The following is a 23,761-nucleotide window of genomic DNA, read 5'->3' as shown; positions in this document are numbered from 1 at the left end:
TTTTAAAGAAATAAAAGACGAACTTGAAAATTTCAGTGGGAAGCTTGGGAAGTATAAAAAGGGACATAGCAGATTTTGAAATAAGACCAAATGGAAATTCTAGAACCGAAAGATGCAGAACTAAAATGAAGAACTCGGGTGGATATAGCCACAGGCACGTTCTGAAAGATGGGTAAGGAAACAGCCCGTCCTGAATGCAAAGCAGCAGGGTGGGTGAGAGACACAGGCGTGCGGTTCAAAGGCCTGCAGGGTTAAGTGACCTCCTGGGAGGAAGGGGGAGCTGGTGTGACAGAACTTTCCAGAATTCATGAAATGCACTAAACCTCAGACTCAATAAACACAGTTACAATAAATAAATAAGATGAAATCTACACCTAGACACACTATTGTGAAAATGCAGAAACCCAAGACAGGAAATCTTTGAAGTTGCCAGAGGGGGAAGAGATGGGCCGTCTTCACAGGGTCCTCGTGGAAGCCGACTTGTCACAGGGACGAGGGGCAGCGGAGCGGAGGATGGTCCCAAAGTGCTGGACAGTAGTAGCAGCTGGCTAACAATGTCCTTTAAGAATGAAGCTAAGGGGCTTCCCTGGTGGCGCAGTGGTTGAAAGTCCACCTGCTGATGCAGGGGACACGGGTTCATGCCTCGGTCCGGGAAGATCCCACATGCCGCGGAGCGGCTGGGCCCGTGAGCCATGGCTGCTGAGCCTGCGGGTCCGGAGCCTGTGCTCCGCAACGGGAGAGGCCACAACAGTGAGAGGCCCGCGTACTGCAAAAAAAAAAGAAGAAAAAAAAGAATGAAGCTAAAAAAGACCTTTGCCAGACAAAAAAGGAGAGTTTCCCATCAGAAGTCCTGTGCTGAAGGAGAGTCTAAAGGATGTGCTTCGGTCCAGAGACAAATGGTCCTGGACGCAGATGGAGGAAAGGTGAGGTGGGCGTGCAGGTGAGTGTACAGGCTGCCGGTGGCCATGGCGTCTGGTGGAGTCCTTGGCGGCAGACACACAGAGGTGGTGATGCTCGGGCAGGGCCCGGGGCCTCAGGGCAGTGCCCGTGTGAAAGCCTTGCCCTTGACAGAGCCGGGCCGTGCCCTCACGTGCGCTGTCGACCACTGAGGGAGGGCGTGGCGCCACCTCCTCGCCTAAGCTCGTCTCCCCGGGCAGGCCCAGAGCCCCTTGTAGGTGGGGCGCCCACCCTGCCCTGCCCTGCACACCCGCCAGCCTGCTTGTGGAAGCCACCGAATGGGAGGTCGTTAGGGCTGCAGTGGGCCTGCCCTCAACCTTGGAACCTCTAGAAAACAGCTGTTGTGTTGTCCTGCCCAGAGGTGGGAAAACGTCTTCTGGCTGGTGGCCTTCGGAGGTTTACCAGGTAACACACGCTCATTTGCTCATTCACTGCTGGGCGCTCACTCAATCCCAGGTGCCAGGGGTAGAAAGATGAATAAAAAGCGTTTCTGTAAAGAATGTATGTTTTTACAGGTAAAGAAAGACTTGAAAAAGCCACCCCATTTGATCGAGGGAACGCGAACGTATACGTATGGGGGGGCGCTGTTCCCTTCCCCGCCTGGCGGCCGTCACCTGCCTTTACCACTTGCCGTCATTTTGCCCGTGTTCTTTTTTTTTTTTTAAAATAAATTTATTTATTTAGTTTTGGCTGCGTTGGGTCTTCGTTGCTGCGCACAGGCTTTCTTTAGTTGTGGCGAGTGGGGGCCACTCTTTTCTGCAGTGCGTGGGCTTCTCATCGAGGTGGTTCCTCTTGTTGCGGAGCACGGGCTCTAGGCGTGCGGGCTTCAGTAGTTGCGGCTCATGGGCTCAGTAGTTGTGGCTCGCGGGCTCTAGAGCGCAGGCTCGGTAGTTGTGGCGCACAGGCCCAGCTGCTTCGCGGCATGTGGGATCCTCCCAGACCAGGGCTCGAACCCGTGTCTCCTTCATTGGCAGGTGGATTCTTAACCACTGTGCCACCAGGGAAGCCCCTTGCCCGTCTTCTTTCATCTTTTGCTCTTCTTTTTTTCCTGGGATGTTTTGACAGAGTAATTTTTAAAAAATTGGTTTTCTGAGATACAATTTGCTCACAATAAAGTTCACTTGTTTTAAGCGTGCGCTTTGAATTTTGGCAAAAATGCACGTGTTCGTGCACCCACCCCCACAGACACAACAGAGAACATTCCCACCCCCCAAAATGTTCCCTCGTGTCCCTTTGCACCTAACACCCTTCCCAGCCCCCAGCAGCCCCTGGTCTTCCTTCTGTCACCGCACATCTGCTCTTCCTAGAAATTTCACATGAAGGGAATCAGGCAGTGTGAGGCCTCTGGTGTCTGCTTGCTGTGACTTACGTTTGCGTTTGGGGTTTGCCCGCGTCGTGGTGGGTTGCCTCACGGTGCGCTGGCTCACCAGGGTGGGCGTCTGGGTTTGTTCCTGTGCTGTCGGCTAGGCGTGGAGCTGCTGTGAGTCCTGGTGTGCGGGACTTGTGTGGACGCCTGGTGTCGTTCCCATTGGGAAGGTACCTGGGGATGGAGTGGCCGGGCCACGTGGAAGGTGGATGTTTAACCTTTTAAGAACCTGCCACACATTTTCCAGAGTGGCTGCATCATTTTGTGCCCCCGCCAGCCGTGTGTGAGTTCCCAGTCCCTCCACGTTCTTACCAGCACGTGGTATGGTTAATCTTTTAAATCTTGGTGTTTCTAGTGGGTGTGCAGCGACACCTGACTGTGGTTTTAATCTGCGTTTCCCTTTTTTAACAATTGAATTCAGTTAAGTGCTATGAGAATGAAGAAGACACCCCAGGTCTGTGGGGATGCTGGGGAGGGAAGAGTTAATACCCTGGTGCCAGCAGTTCTGAAGCATCTCACAGCCCGCGGCGTGCTTTAACTGAGCTCCAGAAGACGACAGGGGCGCCCTCCTTGTCCATCCTTGGCATCTTAGTCTTTTTACTTCTTTGAACATAAGAAGATACTCGTTGAGGGTTAGGGTCAGGGTTGAACGCCAGTCTCAGTGAGAGAAAGGGTGAAAAAGGATCACAGTTAAAAGTCCTCCAGAAGGATTCGGTCACCAGGGCTCAGACGCGTTTCCCTAGAGACACTGGCTCTTATCCCGTGTCACGGCAGCACCGGGGCCGAGACCCTTGACTGTTCTTGCCTGCGCTGTGGCCCTCACCTTCTTGTGTGCTTGGCTTTCAAGTGTGTGCGTCTGTAAGTCTCCCAGCGTTGGGCAGGGCTGTGGGAGGGACGCTGGGTCCATGTCCTGAAGCAGCAGAGAAAGAGCCCCTTTGGCCTCCAGGCCGCATCCAGCACGCAGTCTGGCCGGCTGTTCCCTGGGCTCTGAGTGGCAGGGACCACTCTCCAGGGGGTGAGAGGAGGGGGCGGCCCTCTTGGCTTGCTTGTCAAAGGAGGCTTTCAGAGGTGATGGAATTCAGGCTGGTTCTTGAGGGGTGGCCGGGTGGGTAGGAGACGGGGGCTGCTGCTTGCCGTGGGCTGCGTGTCCTGTGTCTGCAGATGCTCTCCCACGGAGACGGGGACGGGTCCCAGCCAGGAAGTGACAGAGCTGGGCTCCTCGGGTGCAGCGGGCAGATGAGCGAGTGGGGGTGGGGGTGGGGGCCAGACCTGGTCTGACATTATGTTGTTTGGTCATTGAATCATATGCCAGTCTGCTGCTCAGAAGGAGGGAGGGTTTCTCAGAGCTCCCCAGTGCCAGGTGTCCAGCTGGCTGGCCGACTCGTGATCACTGTCACCCTGGGGAATCTTGGTGGGGTGCCTCTTTCTTCTAGACAGCGCTTTGATGCCGGCCAGCGCTTGTCCCTGGAGCACGAGTGGCCTGACCCCGCACCATGAGGAGCGTTGCTGTCATTGTCTTCCTGGCTCCCATGTCTGGCCCTTGACAGTGTGGCAGTGGCGTCAGTGCGATGCCCAGCTCGGAAGACGGCAGCCTTTCTGGCTGTCCTCTTTGTAATCTGCTGAGGAGCGTTTTACACTTCTCAGGGGAAATAAGAACCTCTGGTATTTAAAATGGCAGGGTTTAGTGGTCCTTTTTAAAATGGCATCTTATACTCTGCCAGCGACACGTCTTGAAGGTGCCTTGCTGTGATCTCCTGTGAGAGGCGTAGTCACGCTGTGATTAGGGTGAAGACACAGAAGCCCTTCTGGTCCTTTTATGTGTGACTTTTAGGGTGGGTGATTTGTTCTAAAACTGGGTGTAATGAAAGATTATTTAGAATGTGTTCACCTGCCTAAATTAGTAAACATGTTTAAAAGATTAAGTTGCTGGTTAAGACAGGGCGGCCCTGGCAGGGTTGTGGCCGGCGGGAACGAGGCCCTGGGCCGTCCTGGGAAGGCAGGGGTTCCGGCTGCTGTTCTGTCAGGGATTCCCATGTGCAGCGCCTCCCGGAGGCCGGCCCCTCGCGCCCCGCTGTCTCGTCTCTGCCCTGCCCCGCCTCCCTTCCGCAGGCGACAAGGCCCTGGATGGCTACAGCAAGAAGAAGTATGTGTGCAAGCTGCTCTTCATCTTCCTGCTGGGCCACGACATCGACTTCGGGCACATGGAGGCCGTGAACCTGCTCAGCTCCAACAGATACACCGAGAAGCAGATCGTGAGTGCGCGGGGCGGGGGGCTCTTCCCATCAGGTGGTCGTTTAGTGTCCTGCTCTTTCTCCGCACCTTCCATCTAGTCTGGGGGTTTCCCGTGGCTTCCGGTGGGAGCTGCACCAAACCCCCGTTCGACGCGAGGGGTGCCGTTTCCCATGGGTCCGCCTTAGAGGGCAGGGAAGAGCGTTTCCTTCCCCTCAGTGCCTTGCTGACGCGTGTCACAGATGAGTTCACCCAGTGGCCCTTGCGGCCACTGCCTGTTTCTGAACCAGGCCCCACACACCCACATGGTTTAAGAGCCAAGCGCAGGTGGCGGGCCTCGCCTTGCTCCCAGCTGGCCCAGTGCCTGGGCCCTGCCCGCCCCAGGCTTTGTAATTGTAGCCCTGTGTTCTCTTGGAGTAACCTGATTTGTGTGTTTTCTTGAGTGTTACAAAATAACATTTTCCTCTTGTCCAAAAATTTAACTCACAGAAAGTGAAAAAATACCCTAGATGCCCCAGGAGTTCTGTTAAGTATTGGTATTTACTCAACAGGAATTTATCGAGTGTCTGCCACGGACCCAGCAGTGTGCTGGGGGTCCCTGGGGACTTACGACCATAAGCAGATGTGGACCCTGCTCTGTTCCAGGGGGGAGATGGCATCAGACAGCTCTGTACACAGAGAATAGAGCTGTGGGCAGTGCCCAGTGAAAGAGGCGTGTAGAACCCTCCAGACCCTGAGAAGCGGGTGGCTAATAGGGAGGGCTTCCGGGGGGCATCCTGAGCTGAGACTGAGGCCAAGGGGTGCACTGGGGGCCAGGGCAGACAGAGCCGCAGCACCCAGTCAAGGCGCGTACGCGGAAGGGAAGGCAGTGAGCTCCTCCTGAGACCGACGGGGGCTGAGAGGTCAGCGTGTCCCTGCGTGGGAGGGCGTGGACAGTGGGGGTGACAAGGGGCTGGAGTTTGGCCTGGTGGTAAGCGGAAGCTGGGGCCTGGAGACAGAGTGGAGAGAGGGGACAGCGGCAGTCAGCCGGGTTGCTGGAAATCGCCGTAGCGGCCCCGTTCCAGCTGAGGCGGGGCCTTTCCATCCTGTTCAGGCTGTGCTGAGCACAGGTGCCCATGGATGGGTGAGTGGGATGGGGGCACCAAGGTGTCTGATGCCGCTGGGGACAGTGCCTCTTAGGTTCGTCCCACAAAATCGTTCACAGCGGAATCCGGGGACAGAACTGGCATTTTCAGCAGAAGGCAGCTGGTCCTCCGTGGCCTGACGGCCGCAGCGCCCCGAGCAGATGAGATGGTGCTGGGGCTTGCTGGCGGCCGAGGTGTCCGAGGTCTGCCTGGTGTCCGAGGCACTCGGCTTGTCACGAGCGCTGTGCTCTCTCACCCCTCTGGAACCCAGGGCTACCTGTTCATCTCGGTGCTGGTGAACTCCAACTCGGAGCTGATCCGCCTGGTCAACAACGCCGTCAAGAACGACTTGGGCAGCCGCAACCCCACCTTCACGGGCCTGGCCCTGCACTGCATCGCCAACGTGGGCAGCCGGGAGATGGCCGAGGCGTTCGCGGGGGAGATCCCTAAAATCCTCGTAGCCGGGTATGTGTCCGGTGCCCTGCTGCTGAGAGTGTGGCCACCTCTCACGTTAAACAGATCAGCTGTGTGACTGTTGAAGGATTTATGGAGTGAGCTAACCTCCCCATCTCACGTCTCACGTGGTGGGGAGACGGGGAGGCCAGGTGAACCTTCCGTCCAGGCAGAGGGAGCGCGGCCGTCCTGCGGGCACGGGGCCCCTTCTCGCCCTTTCGCAGAAGCGTTCACACACCCCAATCCTGAGACTTCCCAGCACCCCACACCCCCACCCTCTCCAATCTGGAGGGGAGCTGAGTGGGGCTGAGCAGGCAGGTCTGGAAGAGTTTCCAACAGCGCTGTGCCGGGCTGGGCCACGGGGCATGGCGGAGGCGGCCCCCCTCCTGTTCCAGGACACGCTGCACCTTGCGAAGGTGACACAGAGCCCACACCCGGGCAGCACGGCTGGCTGAATAGGGTCCCAGCCCAGGGGGCTCGTCAGGACTCAGGGGACTGGGTTCTGTGGGACAACCAGCGAGCAGGTGGAGCAGGACTCGGCAACTCCAGCTCCTCTGGCCGCGGGGGGTGGGGCCGTGGGGGACGGGGCCGCGGGGGAGTGGGAACGACCCTCAGACAGCGCAGTGGAGAGGCTGGGAGGCTGTCGGGAAGCGTACCCACACCTCACCAGAGCACGTGGGTGTAGACGCCTGGTTCTCAATGAGTGGTGTTGCCCCAGCATGTTTGGTTGTCACCACAAAGGGTGTTTTCCTGGCATCTCATGGGTGGAGCCCAGGCATGCAGCTATACCCCCTACGGTGCACAGAGAATGATCAGCCTGAGGTGGCAGCTGTGCAGGACGGAGCACCTTGGCCGTGAGCAAGAAGCAGTGCAGTGGCAGGGTGGCCACAGGCCCGGGGAGTGTCGGATGTGTGGCTGCAGGCCTGGAGGAGTGCCACCGGGGTGTCACACCAGAGGCAGACGGAGGAGCCAGGCTGGAAGAGAGGTCACGGAACTGCCTGATGGAAAAAGCGGTCCCGAATGTGAGAGCTCAGAGGCGGTGGACGCACAGTAGCACGAGCACAGGGGAGGGGTGGCAGAGCTGATTGGAAGCACGTGGAGAACCAAGGTGACACCGTTACACACCTGTGAACCGGAAGACGCAGAGAACATGGCGGGTGCCCTGAGAATTAAGTCACCGAGGTGGGAGAAAGACGTGGTATGATCAGAGTGGGCCAGAGGGGCAGGTGGGGCTGGAGGTTGGAGCCAGTCAGGAGGCAGCTGTGCCTCAGGGTCCTGACCCCCTCGTGCAGCCCCGCCCCTGCCCGGTGCACAGCTAACCTGGCTGCGGGTTGCCGGTCTCTGCTTTCAGAAGCAAGTTCCCCGGGATCAGAGCTTTGGCTCACTGTGACTGTTGCCTTCTTTCTAGCATTTTGACAATGCCTGGTATATAGTAAGCGCTCAGTAAATACCTGTTGGATGAGTGGAATGTGAAACAGAGGTAATCTCTGAAAGTGTTCAGATAATTCCAGAACACTTCCCTGAAGTAAAGGGTGGATTGCACTGCAGGTTGAAAGGACACAGAAGGGTGTGTGCTGAGACACAGCCTGGAGGGGCGGAGCCCAAGGTGGAGAAGAGAGCCTGCAGCAGGAAGATTGCTGAGGGGTGTGCGGGGAGCCCGCCTCGTTCTCTCAGTGTCAGCATCACAGGCAGCCGCTCTCGCCCCAGAAGCTCAGGTTGTGTGGACCTGCGAGCCCTCCTTGAAACAAATGACCAACGCTTGAAATCCAGCGACCAAATAGACTCAAAGTGGAGTTGTGGGGACGGAGGTGCCTGGGCGTGGAGCTGCAAGGCTGAGGGCGGCGGGGCAGAGCCGGGAGGTCGGGGAGGGAGGGACGATGGGGCGCCCTCCAGGCCGGGACTGAGCTCTGGGCCTTGACTGGAGACAGAGTTGAAGCTCAGGGGGCAGCGGTCTCCTTGCTTCGCACCGTCCTCCGGTGTTCCCACCAGCAGCGGCTGTACGGGTAGGGTGGGCTGCCAGCTGGTAGACCCCGCAGTAGAAACCGGCCGGCCTCTTTCAGCCGCAGTGTGTGGGCGCAGACGGCAGACACCCAGGAGGCCGCGAGGCCTGGAGGTTGCCGCTGCCCGCCGCTCCTGGAGCACGCGGCGCGGGGCCAGAGAGAGGGACAGGCGTCTGCCCCTGCTCCCCGGAGGGTTTACATCCAAGAGAGAAATTTTTACTGAAGTAATTTTTCTTTGGCATGGAATGGGGGGTAGTTTAGGGGTTTGTCATATCCGTTGGGAGTTATTTAGGAACAAAAAAGCTAAAAGGAGGTAAATGGTAATGACAGCCCCCAAACCCTGCTCTTCCCTCCACGGAACGGGAACCCCACTGCTTCTGTCAGCACTTAGGGGGCGTGGACAGTTCTTCTCAGACGTGTTTTGATGGCCTCCTCTGGAACGCTCCTCGGTGGGCCTGCTGCTTGCCCGGCTGCATGGCAGCGTTCGGCTAGGGTCTGGGAGGAGGAGGGGTAAACAGCGTTGGGACCGTCTCTGTCCTCGGTCAGCACGAAAACCAGGACAGGAACCCTCCAGATGCCCCTTGCCCAGCGTAGCTGCGGTTGTTCCCTAGGCGCCCGCCGGGTGTGTAGGGGAGGAGATCTCTAGGTGGACACGGGGCGCCATGGCCGTGCAAGGCTCTCTGATACTCTCCCCTTTGGACTCTGTGTTATTAAGTGAGCTTAAAAAATACTGCTATTGGGGGCTTCCCTGGTGGCGTAGTGGTTAAGAATCCGCCTGCCAATGCAGGGGACACGGGTTTGAGCCCTGGTCCGGGAAGATCCCACATGCAATGGAGCAACTAAGCCTGTGCACCGCAACTACTGAGCCTGTGCTCTAGAGCCCACGAGCCACAACTACTGAGCCCACTTGTCACAACTACTGAAGCCCGCATACCTAGAGCCCATGCTCCGCAACAAGAGAAGCCACCACAATAAGAAGCCAGCACACTGCAATGAAGGGTAGCCCCCGCTCTCCGAAACCAGAGAAAGTCTGCGCGCAGCAACAAAGACCCAACACAGCCAAAAATAAAAATAACTAAAAAAGAAATGAAAAAAAATACTGTAATTCAGTTATTAGTTATTGGAACGTTAGCTGTCAGCCTGCGTAGCTGAGGTTGTGCACAGCACTTGGGAATTGCTGCTTCGGCGAGGAGCAGGTTAGCGGTGGCAGGACCCCTTCCCGTACACCGTGTTCGGGGCGACGTCCGTGGAGGTGGCCCCTCGAGCAGACGGCTGTCTGTCACTGTGCAGGCGTGGTCCCCACCAAGACCCATCGCGAGAGGTGGGCCTGAGCTTGCTGCGTGGAGAGCTTGACGCGGCCTTGTCCCGAGTGTCCCTCCAGCCCCCGCACGGGTGCACCTCTGCTTCTGTGGTGACTGGGGTGTTGTCCGTGGGCTCTGGGCCGGGCTCGCCGCTGTGCCCAGGAGTGACTGCTGTCTGTCTTGCAGAGACACCATGGACAGCGTGAAGCAGAGCGCCGCCCTGTGCCTGCTGCGCTTGTACAGGACGTCTCCCGACCTCGTCCCCATGGGCGACTGGACGTCCCGCGTGGTGCACCTCCTCAACGACCAGCATTTGGTAGGTGCCTCTGGGCCAGTGTGCAGCCCCTCCCGTGGAGCAGCCTCTTTCGGGCCAGTGCGGTGCGAGCAGCTGTGTGTGACTTCCGAGATGCTTGGGGCGACGTCCACGACCCGTCCATCGAGCCTGGGAGCGCCTGTGGTTAGGGGTCGGGAGCCCCTGCCCTGGGGACAGGGTGGACTGGACAGGGTCTCTGGCTCACCCTGTCACCAGGCGTTGGAGGGTCTCCAGCTTGCCGGCTGCAGGGACGAACAAGGCACAGCCCAGCATCTTCTGGAAACACTGCGTCCACTGAGGGCTTCACAAGGCGTGCCTGTCCTCACCCTGTTTAAGGCTGTCAGAGGGCTGTCCTGTAGCCCCCCAGGCTCTGGCGTGCAGGCTGCCTAATGTACATGGCTGGTGCACGAGCCGGGCCCGAGCCCTCCCCGTGTCGCAGGCCAGGGCAGGGAGATGTGGAGCGATTCGCTGGCTGTGGTTGGCTGTGAGTCATGGGCCCTTGTCCACGCTGACACCCGGAGGCGGGGCCGAGTAGGAAATGATGCTGGACAGAGTGGCCTTGTCCTGCCGGAATCCCGTTGTACAAACGAGAGAATCGAGGTTCCACACAGAATTTCCTGCTGAGCTGATAGGTGTTAGCACATTAGCTGGTTACTCCATTGTTTCCCAGAAGAGAAATTTCCCTTAAAGATTAAATGAAAAGTAACCCATCGGCATATGTAGACTCAGAGACGAGAGCTGGTGGTTGGGCGGCTTGCCTGTTGGGCTGCCCGGCGAGCTGGCCCTCCGTCGTTTCCCACGCTTACCAGGAACGTTCGAGTCTGAATAGGGCAGCCCTTCCTCGGAGGGGAGGGGGCGTCTGCAGGCCGTGCTGCGGGGGCGGGGGCCTCGGGCCGCAGCGTTCACATGCGGGCCTCGCGTGCCGGGCCATGCTCCACCTCTTCGGGTTCAGGCCCTGCCGTGGAGTCAGGCGGCCAGGCTGGAGGCCGTGGGGCGTTTTCCAGTTTTGCAGACGAGGAAACTGAGGCTCAGAGAGGTTGGACGGCTTCACACAGGTCCGGGCTTGAACCCGGAGCCGACGGCAAGGCAGGGCCGGGGCAGGGCCGTCCAGAGCCCAGGTGTGGCGGGGACGCGGCCCAGTGCTCTGAGCAGGCGTTATTGGCTATGGTTCGTGGCATTTTACCAGGAGTTGTCATCACTCCTGCCTTGTCGGGGGAGCCTTCTGCAGCCACATGCCGACAGGTGCCGAGGCCCAAGGCCAGCGACGCCCACACCGAGCGCTTTCCAGGGTGGTGGAGCCGTGTCTCGCCGGCCAGGAGGCTCTCCTCCTTGGACGCTTCTGTGCCCGGCTGTTGGGTTCGCTTTTGTATTTTCACGTACCCGGCTCTGTTGCCAGGTGCACTGCTTGGCGCCTTTGTGGTTCTAGGCCACAGGAGCCCAGCTTGCGTTGGGCGAGGTGGAGGGGCGTCTCAGCCAGCCCAGGGTGAGGCCGCGTCCACCGGCCAGCTCTCCCTTCACCTCTGCGGCTCTCTGCACCTGCTCTCTGCCCTCCGCGGGGCTGTGGCTTCTTGTCGCACACCTCCTGACTTTGCCACCAAAGGTGTGAGATTTGGCTTCTTTGGTCTCAAGGTCAGGAAACCTCAGGAAGAGTGTCACTCGCCCACCCAGAGGGAGCAGGCCCTTCCGAGAGCAGCGGAAGAGGCGGGAGGGCTGTGATGTGCAGAGCCCTGCGCCAGGCCTGGCCCTCCCTTAGTCGTGTGCGGCCCGAGCGGTGTCCCGAGGGGGGAGAGGAGGCGGCCCGGGTCGGGGGTTGGGGGCTGGGGCCTGCAGAGCCACGGCTGCGTGGGCCCCCCAGCCCTCTCCTCACACCGCCTTCCTGCAGAGACCCTGCGGGCGCGCAGGGAAGGTGAGAAGCTGCACCTCGGGAGTCAACCAGCCCCAACTGACTTCTGTCAGAATGTTTCCTGATTCATCCCGCAGGTGAATCTTCCTGGGGAAGCAGGCTGTGTCCCAAACACTCAGAAGCCACGGTGAAAGAGACTCTGCCCTGCGTGTTGCAAACGCCAGTTTGTTAAAGCTCTGTGTTTGGCCCTTATCGCCCACTGAGATGTGGACAGTGAGGCCAGTTAGACCCGTTTCTTTAGCGTGGCTTTCGCGTTTCCATCAGAAAGACGAAAGAACAGCACAGCGGTGGCCTCTGATGAGGTGGCTGTGGTGCTGGACCTGACCCCGCCTCGGCTGCAGAAACCCTGCCACCTTCTCCCGCGGGCTCGGGAGTGGGGGTGGGGGAGGGGCTCGGGAGTGGGGGTGGGGGGGGCTGGAGGGATTACTGATGATTCGAGGGGGTTTGTTTGCATCTTTACACCCGTTTTTGTCAATGGGTGTCATTCGTTTTGTCTTTTCTTTCTTATATTTGCAAGAGACCTTCTCTACCTAACCAGCGTCTCCCTCCAGGAGACATGAGTTACTGGGAGTAAATACTAGTGTCCCAGGATGACAATAGAGACTCCCCTGGGCTGCGTGGAAGGTCCCCGTGTGCTGAGGCCAGGGTTCCGCGGGCCTCCGTGGGGAGGGTCAGGTCTCGTCCAGGCCCGGTGGTGCTTTCAGGACAGAGGGCAGAGACACGGCTTGGACGACCCTTCAAAATGGGGAAAAATGGGCTTTTCAGTTGCTGTTTTACACGATCTCAGTTTGGGGTTGTAAAGATTGATGTGAGTCTGAACACGGTGTGTCCACCCGGAATGATCTAGATCGGGGCAGCGAGCGCAGAGGCAGGCGATGCGGGGGGGGAGACTGGGGCCCGGAGCCGCTGCCCCGCGTTGGCCTTCACTGAGGCAGGGTCTGGGCTAGAGGGGTGCTGGATTTCCCAGTTTTCAGAGAGACACTAGAACAAGAAAACAACCAAGTGTGCACCTTGCTTTCTAAGCACATTGGGAGCTGATCAGAGTGGGCCCGAGGTGGCCCTGGGCTGCCTCTGCGTTTGCTCTTCTGAATTTAAAGTTCTGTTTAGAAAAGGAGTTTAAAATGAGAGGGTGTCGTCAGGAGCTTTGGCGTCTAAACGTGTGTGTGTCTCCTCTCAGGGTGTGGTGACTGCCGCCGCCAGCCTCATCACCACCTTAGCACAGAAGAACCCGGAAGAGTTTAAAACCTCTGTGTCTCTGGCCGTCTCCAGGTTAAGCAGAGTAAGTCCGTCGAGGGGAACGGAACTCGGTGGGTTTTGGTCTTAGTTATTTTCTCTAATTAATGTATGTACTTTTTGGAATGCAAGATGTTTGGGTCACTTTGTTAAGTTCAGGGGTGGAAATGTGTCTTGGTTCATAGCTGATTGGCTTTTCTTTCGACCTTTTTTTAAAAAAATTTTTTTAATTAAAAAAAGTTTTTTTAAATGTTTTTAATATATATTTTTTTACATCTTTATTGGAGTATAATTGCTTTACAATGGTGTGTTAGTTTCTGCTTTATAACAAAGTGAATCCGTTGTACACATACATATGTTCCCATATCTCTTTCCTCTTGCGTCTCCCTCCCTCCCACCCTCCCTATCCCACCCCTCTAGGTGGTCACAAAGCACCGAGCTGATCTCCCTGTGCTATGCGGCTGCTTCCCACTAGCTATCTGTTTTACGTTTGGTAGTGTATATATGTCCATGCCTCTCTCTCGCTTTGTCACAGCTTACCCTTCCCTCTCTTTCGACCTTTTTGTCAGAAATGCCCTGTTCACGCGGCCAAGTGCACAGAGCAGAGCAGCTCAGCCCCTGGCCCCGCTACAGGGAGGGAGCGTCCTCAAACTGCGTTCAGCTCTGCACTTTAAATTTTGTGTGACAAGATCACACAGTATATGTTGTTTTATGATTGGCTTGCTTTGCTCGACATGTGAAGTTGGCGAATTGTTTCGAGTGCCGATGGTTGATCCCTGCTGCCGTGCAGTGTCTGTGCCCCACCCGCCTGTGCCTCGTCTTGTCCAGCACTTAGCCATCCCCCTGGAGGTGACTGTGACGGGCCTGCCCCCTGCCCAGCGCCGGGGGCCACCTCGCGTTGTGATCTGGTCTACGCTTTCCTGCTTATCTGCGAGCTGGGGCAGCTTTGCACGTCTGCTAGCTTTTTGAATACCTTCTTTTGTGAAGAGCCTCTTCAGTCTTTTCACCTATTTTCCCATGGCGTTGTCTTTTTTGTTGTTTTATAGAAGTTCTTATTTTATTTTGTTAATTTACCTTAATTTTGTATTTATTTATTTGTTTGTTTGTTTGTTTTTGGTATGCGGGCCTCTCACTGTTGTGGCCTCTCCTGTTGTGGAGCACAGGCTCCGGACACGCAGGCTCAGCGGCCATGGCTCACGGGCCCAGCCGCTCCGCGGCATGTGGGATCCTCCCAGACTGGGGCACGAACCCGTGTTCCCTGCATCGGCAGGCGGACTTCCAACCACTGCGCCACCAGGGAAGCCCCTTGTATTTATTTTTACATTTATATTTACTTATTTTTTTGGTCACGTCACGTGGCGTGTGGGATCTTAGTTCCCGACCAGGGATCGAACCCGGGCCCCCTGCAGTGGAAGTGCTGGAAGTGAGGAGTCTTATCCACTGGACCGCCAGGGAAGCCCCCTTTATATACTGTAGATATGAGCACTTTGTTGGTTAGATTGGGTTGAACCAAACAAAATTGCCAACTTTTAATCATTATTGATCTACAAAAATGCCACCTTCGTATAGTTCAGCCTACTCTGTGTTTAAAAATCTTGTCCTGCTATGTAACTTGCCGTTTCAGTCTCTTATGAAGTCTTCTGTGATCAGAAATTCCACATTTTAATATAGTCAGACTTACTAATCCTTTCCCGCATGGTTAATGTCTTCGTGTCCGTAAATGTCTGAGGTTGTTCCCTGTTCTGAGGGCTCGCGTGCAGGTTGACGATCGACCTGGGGCAGGTGTGTCTGTGTGGTGCCGCTTTCTCCCTGCAGACTCTGCGCTGCCCTCGGTCCCACACCAGCGGCCGGGTCTGTGCTGCACTCCGTTGGTTTCTCTGTACATCTTTGCACCAGTGGTGTGACTTTGGGCTAATTTGATGTTTAGTGGGGCCAGTGTTCCCCCACTCAACAGAATCCTACTGGGGCTGCCTTTAGTCTGTAGGTCAGTTTTGGGAGAATTCAAATCTATGTAGTATTGAGATTTTCAATCTGTGACCATGGTGTTTCTCTCCATTTACTTAGTCTTCAATTTTTCTCAAAAATGTTTCAACTTCTCGAGTAGAGGTTCTTTTATTTTTTATTCAACTTGTCTTTATATACTTTATTTAAAAGATGCTATTCTCAATGGTACCCTAAAAATGTTATTATACCATAGTATAATATAGTATAAAATGCTTGTTTGCACAGTTGGTTTTTGTATATTGCCCTTGATGTTGGCAATTTTGCCAAACTCACCTATTAATTTTGGTAATTTATACGTGGATTGCTTTGGGCCTTCTCTGTACCCCGTCATGTGGTCTGTGGACAATGGCAGTTTTCCCCTTTCCCAGGCCATGTTTGTTTATACTTTCTGCTTTACGGCTCCAATCCCGACCTCCACTGCAGTGTTGAATATGAGAGATAATCGGTGTCTTGTTTCTGCTCTCGAAGGGAAGGTCTGCGATGTTTCACTGTTAAGCACGACTTAGGCTGGTTTTGTCAGTGTTTCTTCTCTTTGCTACATTAAGGAAATTCCTTTCTATATCTTTGCTAACATTTTTATCATTGGTTAACTGATGAAGCCATTTGAATTTAGGGTTTTCTTTGTGAGACAACTTCTAATTATGCATTCAATTCAGATTCAGTTCTTGACATTTGCTAACTTGTGTGAATACTCAGACACGTTGGCCGGAAGTTACTCTGTGTGCCGGCTTCACGGTGAGGCCTCCCTTCTCCATTTTGACGCTGGGTGTTCGCCCTTTTCGTTCTTTGCTTGATTAATCTCACCAGGTGTGATGCTGTGTAAGAATTAATCTCGTCAGGTGTGATCCTGTGTAAGAATTAATCTCGTCAGGTGTGATCCTGTGTAAGAATTAATCTCACCAGGTGTGATCCTGTGTAAGAATTAATCTCGTCAGGTGTGATCCTGTGTAAGAATTAATCTCACCAGGTGTGATCCTGTGTAAGAATTAATCTCACCAGGTGTGATCCTGTATAAGAATTTCTTTGGACTTTGTTGATCCTGTTTTGATTTTTCTACCTTATTACTTTCTGCTTATTATGTCTTTATTGTTTTCTCTGCTTTCTTTGGCTTAATTTGCTGGTCTCTTTCCGAACCTTTGAGATGAATTCAATGCTTTTGTTTCTCTATTTGTTTCATTGTGTGCATTTAAGGCTGTAAGCTTGTCTCTAAGTGTGGTGTTAGCTGCATGAGACGTGTTCGAAAGGCTGGCTGTGTCCATGCGATGGCGCGGTCCTTCTACCACTCGGTGCGCCTGCACCTGCTTCTGCTGGTCCCGTCAGTGCTTTACACGGCTTGGAGTTCACCCACTGCAGGAGTGGCCGCGTCCCAGGTCACTCATGACCTAGTGTCGCTCGCCGCTGCGAGCTTTGTGACAGGAGCCGCTCCGAGCTCCCAGACGCAGGACGTGGGGAGGTGCTGGGCTGCGTGTTGGTGGGCGTGTGCTGCCTTAAGGGACAGTCCCGTGTTCAGGAGGCTGAGGGGTGTCTGTCCTGCCCAGACTGCGTGGGACAGGCGGGTGGCAGCGTGATGGGAGGCCGCTTGCTTTTGGGCCTGGGCAGCTCACGGCGGGGCCTGTGCTCGGGGCGGTGTGGGTGCAGGGCTGATGACTGAAGGCCTCCCTTCTGCGTTGAATGCACTTTCCCAGTCTAGGCTCCGAGAACTCTGTACTGAGTGCAGCGTCGCTCTTGTGCTCTCGGGGTCGGGTGCCCAGGGTTTGTGTCCTGCAGGGGAGGGGCGTCATCGCGCAGTGGCTCCTCCTGGGGCCTGGGCGCCTGTGCTCCTGCCCTTCAGACACAGACAAGTGTGCCGCACGCTCTCAGCACACCTGCCCGTGGTGTCTCATCCCCCTGTGCTGTTTTGCAGATCGTGACGTCGGCCTCCACAGATCTCCAGGATTACACGTACTATTTCGTCCCGGCTCCCTGGCTATCAGTCAAACTTCTGAGGCTGCTGCAGTGCTACCCGCCCCCAGGTGACAGCCGTGCAGCAGAGGCCTCTCCGCAGGGGTTTCCTGCAGCGTTTTAGGGTTAGGGCTCTCGTTGGCTACCTTTAAAGTCCTCTCCGGTGCTGGCTCTTGTTCTCTGGATCTTTCTGTGATGCTGCCATGGCTCTTGGCTTTCCCCAGCAGCTGGTAGAGAAATCACAATTTTGGTACGGCTCGGGGTGATCGCTGCTTTTACGAATAATTCTGGAAACTGTTTGAAACCTTACATCCTAAGTTGTTAACAGTCTGTAACCTTAAAGCACACATCACGGATGTTGTTATGTTCGTGTTTTATTCTAAAACGTTACATTTGACTAGTATGGTAGGTATCTAGAAATAGAATTTCCTGGTTGAAGAATGCACAAGAGAATTTGCGTTCAATACTTCCAAATTGCCTCTACAAAGATGGTTTTGTTGTTGTAACCTTTACATTATAATCTTCATTTGTGTTTGTACAAGGTATGTCTTTGTTAAATTCCAGTAACTTTCCATTCTGAGTCTGTTCTATACTAAAGCGTGAGTTGCACGCCCTGCGGCAGAGCCCTCGCGTGGGAGCGGGACCCCGCCGTTGCCTCCCACTCCCGCCCACCGGCTGCCCCCATTCTCTCCTGCGGCAGTAGTTCTCTCCGTGGAACTGACCTCTGCCTCCTTTATTCCGAGATCTGGGGCGACTCCGACCCCCGATGGGGGTGGATCTCATCACCCTCCTCCTCCTTTCAGGCCCCTGCCCCCAACCCCGGGGCGGCTTTGGGAGCCCTGCCCTCCGTGCACTCGGGTGCGCAGGGCCCGCCCTCCCTGAACAGCTGGTGGTTGGGCAGGTGCCTTAGATGCGCTGCAACAGTTTCTGGAGTTCTGGTATTTTTATTGCTTTCTCAGTCTTTTTTTTGGTGCATTATTTCTTTTCTTCTGGTTTGACTAGAACTTAAAATTTTTTCTTTCTCGTTTTATTGCTCTTCAGACTGTTTTCTCTATTTCTATTGGTAATAGCAGGTAGAGGAAAAAACCTTTTGCCCCCCCCTTCCCTCAAACTTTGACATCATGTGTTTTGTCCGCGTCTCTGAGATTTTATTTTCCTGGACTTATATAATCTATATTTCAGCAAAAACTTGTATATGTTATTTGTGTTAAAATGTATGAGTAGTTACCCTGGCTGGCAAATCCTCTTATTTTAAGCAGCCACACGGTTTGAGTAGGGGTCCTCGCCCTTCGTTTTGGGGTTGTGAGATGAAGAGTACCAATACTCAGGCGGGGCGGCCGTGTGGGCCAAGGGGAGCCAGGCCAACGTCTGTCTGTCTCGCCCAGAAGACCCTGCAGTGCGAGGCCGCCTGACCGAGTGCCTGGAGACGATTCTGAACAAAGCCCAGGAGCCGCCCAAGTCCAAGAAGGTGCAGCACTCCAACGCCAAGAACGCCGTGCTCTTCGAGGCCATCAGCCTTATCATCCACCACGACAGGTGGGCCCCGCGGCCTGGGCCCCACGCCACCCTCCCTGGCGGGCCGCCCCGTGCGCATTCCGGCCTCAGACCCTCCACGCCGTGAGCGTGACTGCCGTGGTCTTACTTCCCCCAGACGGCTGCCCTGCTTCTCTTGGGCATCCTGCCCGACCCGCTGCTCCCAGGGCCACCTGGGAGTGCAGCATGAGCATGTGTGTCCTCTAGGCTTTGTTGGTCCGAGGCCGTGGTGGGAAAGTGTGTGGAGGTGGCATGGGGAGGGGAGGGGGTGGGGGGCGCTCCTGCGGCCCCGCCTTCCTGCAGCGCTTCCGCCGGGTGCAGCTGCCGGAGCTCTGCGGTCCACGGGGCTGGGCACCGGTGACGAGACTCTCCCTCTCGGAGCGGCCTCCCTGTCCTTGTTAAGTGTTCAGAGGGCAGAGTGAAGAGCGAGCAGAGACGTAAGGCCGCGTTTCCCGTAGTCGGTGCTTAAGTAGCCAGTAACCTCTGTTGTATCACCTCCGTCTGTGCGTCTGTCTCTCGGTGTCGCGACTTTCGTCCAGCTGTCGGCCAAGCGGGTTCTCTGGCTGAGGCTTGGTGAAAGCCGGGTCCCCTGCCGCCTCCGCCCCGCCAGCTTGGCGTGGAGGCTGGGGGTCTCAGCTGCCCTCGACCCTCTGGAGTCAGGGGTTCTGCAGATGCACTCAGAAATGCTCTGGGGGACGCAAGGCACGGGTCCTTGTGTGGTACCAACTAGAGTGAGCGTCAGGTCTTGCGTCCCGGGAGGCCGCGGTGGCCGTGAACGTGGCACGGCCTAGGCCGAGTGGAGGACCCCTGCCCACCCACCTCTCCCGTCCGCACAGCGAGCCAAACCTGCTGGTCCGCGCCTGTAACCAGCTGGGCCAGTTCCTGCAGCACCGGGAGACCAACCTGCGCTACCTGGCCCTGGAGAGCATGTGCACGCTGGCCAGCTCCGAGTTCTCCCACGAGGCTGTGAAGACACACATTGAGACGGTCATCAATGCCCTGAAGGCAAGTGTGCTCTTCTGGGGCTGCCTGGCCACGGGGGCGCCTTGTCCCTCATGCTGTCACTCATGAGCTACCCGGGGGGGGGGTCCCGCGGTCACTTGGGGTCGTGCGCTCGGGCCCTGGGCGATCTGGCGGGCTGCGTGCGTCCCCAGGCGGTTCTGCCCTCTGCCCGCAAGAGACCATGACCACACAGGGCATCTCCCACTGGGCCTGGCACGTGAGCAGAGTCGCAATAAAAATTGGGATTGATAGAAACTGTTCGTTTTGGTAGAAGGATGAAATATTTTGTCCACGTCTCCGAGAAAACTCGCTCCTTGCAGAAGAATATTTGCTTTTGTCAGGGAATTGAAATTCCAGAGCTGGAAGAGCCAAGCTGAGGTCGTCTCCTCTAATGAGGGTTGGTTCCTCAGGGTCAGACACAGCCACATCCACTGAGTTCCTACGTGTTAGAAAACTGAAGGCAGGTGGGGAAGCTACAGAACCCACTGTCTTGGTCCTGGGCTTCCTGCTGAGAACACGTCTGACCCTGTTCCTTTGGGTTTGCGCGTGTTTAATAGACGTTTGTGGTGTGTGTTTTGAACAGGAGCCGTACAAAGGTTTGGAATCGCGCTTTCTGGTGTTTCGAATTCCTCCTGGGTGGTTTTCAGTCACTGCCTGGATCAGAAAGACTTGCTCTTGCCTTGCCTGTGGCTGGGCCCATGGCAGTGCCTCTCATGCTGTCCTGTGCTGGGGAGCAGCTGTGCTCTTGTTTCTGAGGGTCCGGGGTGGGGCTGGGAGCCAGCACGGGGACAGGCTCTCAGGTGACGCAGAAGGGGCCGGTCTGTGACCACACAGCAGGCGGCCTCTGACCCACCCCCTGGGGATGGAGTGTGATCGTGATCTTGGCCGGTCCAGAGCTGCGGGGTCTGAATGCCGGAGTGAGGGGGGCAGTGGGGTGGCAAGTGAGGGGCTCTCGGGGTCCTGGATTTGGGTGCTGAGTGGGCAGAGCTCCGAGTGAGCATTGGGACGGGGGCGGGGGGGGGGGGTGCCTGAGCCGCCCGGCTCGGGACCGTGGGAGGGCATGTGTCACAGTGGACTGCCACCGTCCCCTGCCCAGGCTCCTTTCATGTGGCTGTTGGCTCTGTGCTCGTTCCCCAGACGGAACGGGACGTGAGCGTGCGGCAGCGGGCCGTGGACCTCCTCTACGCCATGTGCGACCGCAGCAATGCCCAGCAGATCGTGGCCGAGATGCTGAGCTACTTGGAGACGGCCGACTACTCTATCCGAGAGGAGATTGTGAGTTCTGGCGGCCTGTGTGTCGTCACCGGCCCCGATGCCTGTGTCTCAGCTGAAGCGCGTCCCTGCAGCCTTGTTGAGAATCTACTACGGACTGGACGAGAGGCCTTTGCTTTAGCTTTTTTATCAGCATGTTCAGGGGAGCCTTCCAGTCTTCCAGAATCACTTGGCAGAGGCTCTCCCCCTCCCCCCCGTGTGGAGGTCCCGGGAGGCAGGTGCTCAGCACAGAGGGAGCAGGGCGTGCGTGGGGGGTGGGCGCAGCGGGGACACAGGCCGGCGTGGCAGTGAGGGGGCCCCAGCGCCCAGCTTTGGGCCCAGCTCTGGGCTTGAAGGACTCGAAGCCGAGGGCGGTGACGAGGTGGGTGTTCTGGAACGGTGCTCTGGGGTCGTTACGGAGGGTCGACTTGGAGGCCAGAGGGTGTGCAGAGCAGGTGGATGGGGGATCTGGGGCGCGGTCAGGAGGTCACGCTGGGGAAGGTGGGCGCGCGGGCGGCAGCACGGGGGGCCGGGCTCCAGGTTGGCGACCGATGCTGCTCAGGGCAGGCTCGGTGCAGGAGGAGGCTGTACCCGGGGGAGGTGAGGGGCCTGCTTTCCGCAGCCCGGAGCAGGTGCCCTGGGGAGCTGGGAGAAGGGCTGTCGGAGCAGGAGGCCCAGCGAGCGCGGGCGGCGCTTTGCCAGCGGGGCTGCCTGGGCTGCGGGCCGGGTGGCGGGGGGAGGACGGGGCTCGCTGTGCCTCTCTCGACACGTCCCTCCACGTCTGCTCCTGGAACCTTAGACTTACGGGCTCCTTTGACAAGTGGGGGTCGCTTTGACGTGGGTTCAGGCCCTTCTGAGGCCCTCTCTGAGTGGCCGTGCCCTGCAGGTGCTGAAGGTCGCCATCCTGGCGGAGAAGTACGCCGTGGACTACACGTGGTACGTGGACACCATCCTGAACCTGATCCGCATCGCTGGAGACTACGTGAGCGAGGAGGTGTGGTACCGCGTCATCCAGATCGTCGTCAACCGGGACGACGTGCAGGGCTACGCCGCCAAGACGGTGTTTGAGGTGTGGCCCCGCCCCGCCCCCGCCAGCCTTCCCGCAGGCCGGGCTCCGGCACTGCTCCTGCCTCCGCTGGAGTCTCGGTGCCCTCTGTCCCTGATTTCAGCACAGCGACCCCGGGTGGGAGGCTCTCGGTCAGCGCATGGCCTCCTGAGCAGGCTGCCCGGGCTGGGGCCTTGGGCTGGCCTCTGTGTGTCCGAGAGCAGGTGTGGGGCCGCCACGGTGGGCTTGTGGTCTCTGTCGGCGAGGGCCGTGTGCCCCCGCCCCTGCCCAGGGCCCACGCGTCAGTTTTTGGGAGCAGCTCTCGTTCCAGGGGTGGGATCGGCCGTGGCCCTGCCCGTGGGGCTCCCCTGCTACTGATCCCTCTGCCGAAGTGGCCAGGAGAGAGGATGGCGCAGGGAGTGCATTCGGGAGGGGCTCAGGAGGCTCTGGGGGCTGCGGCCGCGTGCAGAGCAGGCTCCCTGGGAAGGCAGCCTGAGCCCGCTCTCCTGGCTCGTCACACGGCTCAGTGGCTTTCTCCGGAGGCCGAGCTCTACTGGTGCTTCCTCTGCCTGGGCACCAGGCTCACTGCGCGTGCTCTTCCGTAGGCGCTGCAGGCCCCAGCGTGCCACGAGAACCTGGTCAAAGTCGGTGGCTACATCCTAGGGGAGTTTGGGAACTTGATAGCAGGAGACCCGAGATCCAGGTGAGTCACCCGGGAGCTGGGAGTCCCGCGTCCAGTGCCAGGCCTGTGCCCACTGATTCACACCCGATGGCCTAGTAGAGGCCAGCTGATGTCCCGAGCTCCCCAGGACAGCCCGTAGCGAGGGGACATCCGCTCTGGTTGGCTGTACAGAACACAGGGATTCTGGGGGGAAGGAGGCATGGCTGATGGCCGGCGCTGTTCAGAGGGGAGCCTGGACTTGGCCTGGAGCGGGAACGCACAGCTTCTGGCTGAGCGTGGGCTCATGCCCCAGAGTCACTCCGCGCTCACTCCCCGTCTTGTGGGGACACACGGGGGTCAGGCTCAGGCGGGGTGGTCCAGGCGGGGAGTGAGGCGTGGAGGTGACGCTGTGCCCCATGTGTGCCCCCCCAGCCCCCTGACCCAGTTTCACCTGCTGCACTCCAAGTTCCACCTGTGCAGCGTCCCCACCAGGGCGCTCCTCCTGTCCACTTACATCAAGTTCGTGAACCTCTTCCCGGAGGTGAAGGGCACCATCCAGGACGTGCTGCGCAGTGACAGCCAGCTGAAGAATGCTGACGTGGAGCTGCAGCAGCGCGCCGTCGAGTACCTGCGGCTCAGCACTGTCGCCAGCACCGACATCCTGGTGCGCCACGCTGCTCTATTGCCCCCCGCCTCGCCTTGGCCACCCTTTCTGGGGGCCGGAGGCCATGGGGCTTCGTGCTGTGCTGACCTAGGGCTCCTTTCCCCCCAGGCGACTGTCCTGGAGGAGATGCCTCCGTTTCCAGAACGTGAGTCTTCTATCCTGGCCAAGCTCAAGAAGAAGAAGGGCCCCAGCACGGTGACCGACCTGGAGGAGGCCAAGCGGGAGAGGAGCGCCGACGTCAACGGGGGCCCCGAGCCCGCCCCGGCCAGTGCCAGCGCTGCGGTGGGTCCCCTCCTGAGGGCCGTACCCTGCGTGAGCTCCTGGGGCACCTGGTCCCCGAGATCCGTGGCCCTGGACTGTTGTCGTTGGGGGGCAGGCTGACCCAGACGCCTGTGTCTGTCAGCCAGACCGTGTCTGTCGGATGGTTGTCTGGGGTCCGCGGTCAGCTCCCACGTCTCGCCTCGGCTTTGGAGTTAGAAGACGTGGTCACCCGTCTCTTGCACGACTGCCGTATAGTCCCGCACCCCTCGCTGGTTTCCAGTGGACCCACCTCCTGCTGTCCTCAGAGGTTTTTCACTAGTGAGCGCGTTAGAGCGAGCGTCCTATTCACGCACGATGCCCTGAGAACATGTCCTTTGACGTTCGTCGGGGAAGATGCCGTTTTGAGAGTTGTGTTTCCTTTCTCGGCTCAGTGGAGGGAGCCCGGGGAGCAGGTGCGTTAGCCCGGCTGGGCAGCAGCCCCTGCGGCCCTGCAGGCGGCTCCCGAGGACCTTGGTCTTTA

At 57.7% G+C, this 23,761-nt stretch overlaps 1 protein-coding gene across 2 annotated transcripts in view; it reads left to right on the top strand.

Moving 5' to 3' along the window:
* AP2A2 (adaptor related protein complex 2 subunit alpha 2) overlaps window positions 1-23,761 on the top strand; it is a 63,625-nt gene that overhangs the window by 28,947 nt on the left and 10,917 nt on the right. Inside the window, exons 3-14 of one of the 2 annotated variants that reach the window (XM_060019535.1) lie at window positions 4,433-4,575; window positions 5,948-6,141; window positions 9,617-9,746; window positions 12,824-12,925; window positions 16,787-16,895; window positions 18,213-18,360; window positions 19,194-19,362; window positions 20,497-20,634; window positions 21,497-21,679; window positions 22,261-22,358; window positions 22,749-22,980; window positions 23,089-23,262. In XM_060019535.1, the coding sequence (XP_059875518.1) occupies window positions 4,433-4,575; window positions 5,948-6,141; window positions 9,617-9,746; window positions 12,824-12,925; window positions 16,787-16,895; window positions 18,213-18,360; window positions 19,194-19,362; window positions 20,497-20,634; window positions 21,497-21,679; window positions 22,261-22,358; window positions 22,749-22,980; window positions 23,089-23,262 (1,820 nt within the window). Of the gene's footprint in view, window positions 1-4,432; window positions 4,576-5,947; window positions 6,142-9,616; window positions 9,747-12,823; window positions 12,926-16,786; window positions 16,896-18,209; window positions 18,361-19,193; window positions 19,363-20,496; window positions 20,635-21,496; window positions 21,680-22,260; window positions 22,359-22,748; window positions 22,981-23,088; window positions 23,263-23,761 lie in introns of both variants that reach the window. The other variant, XM_060019534.1, reaches the window with a different exon arrangement.

Source organism: Delphinus delphis, chromosome 8, assembly GCF_949987515.2.
Source record: "Delphinus delphis chromosome 8, mDelDel1.2, whole genome shotgun sequence".
Taxonomy (NCBI): domain Eukaryota; kingdom Metazoa; phylum Chordata; class Mammalia; order Artiodactyla; family Delphinidae; genus Delphinus; species Delphinus delphis.
This window is presented reverse-complemented; position numbering and strand designations above follow the sequence as displayed.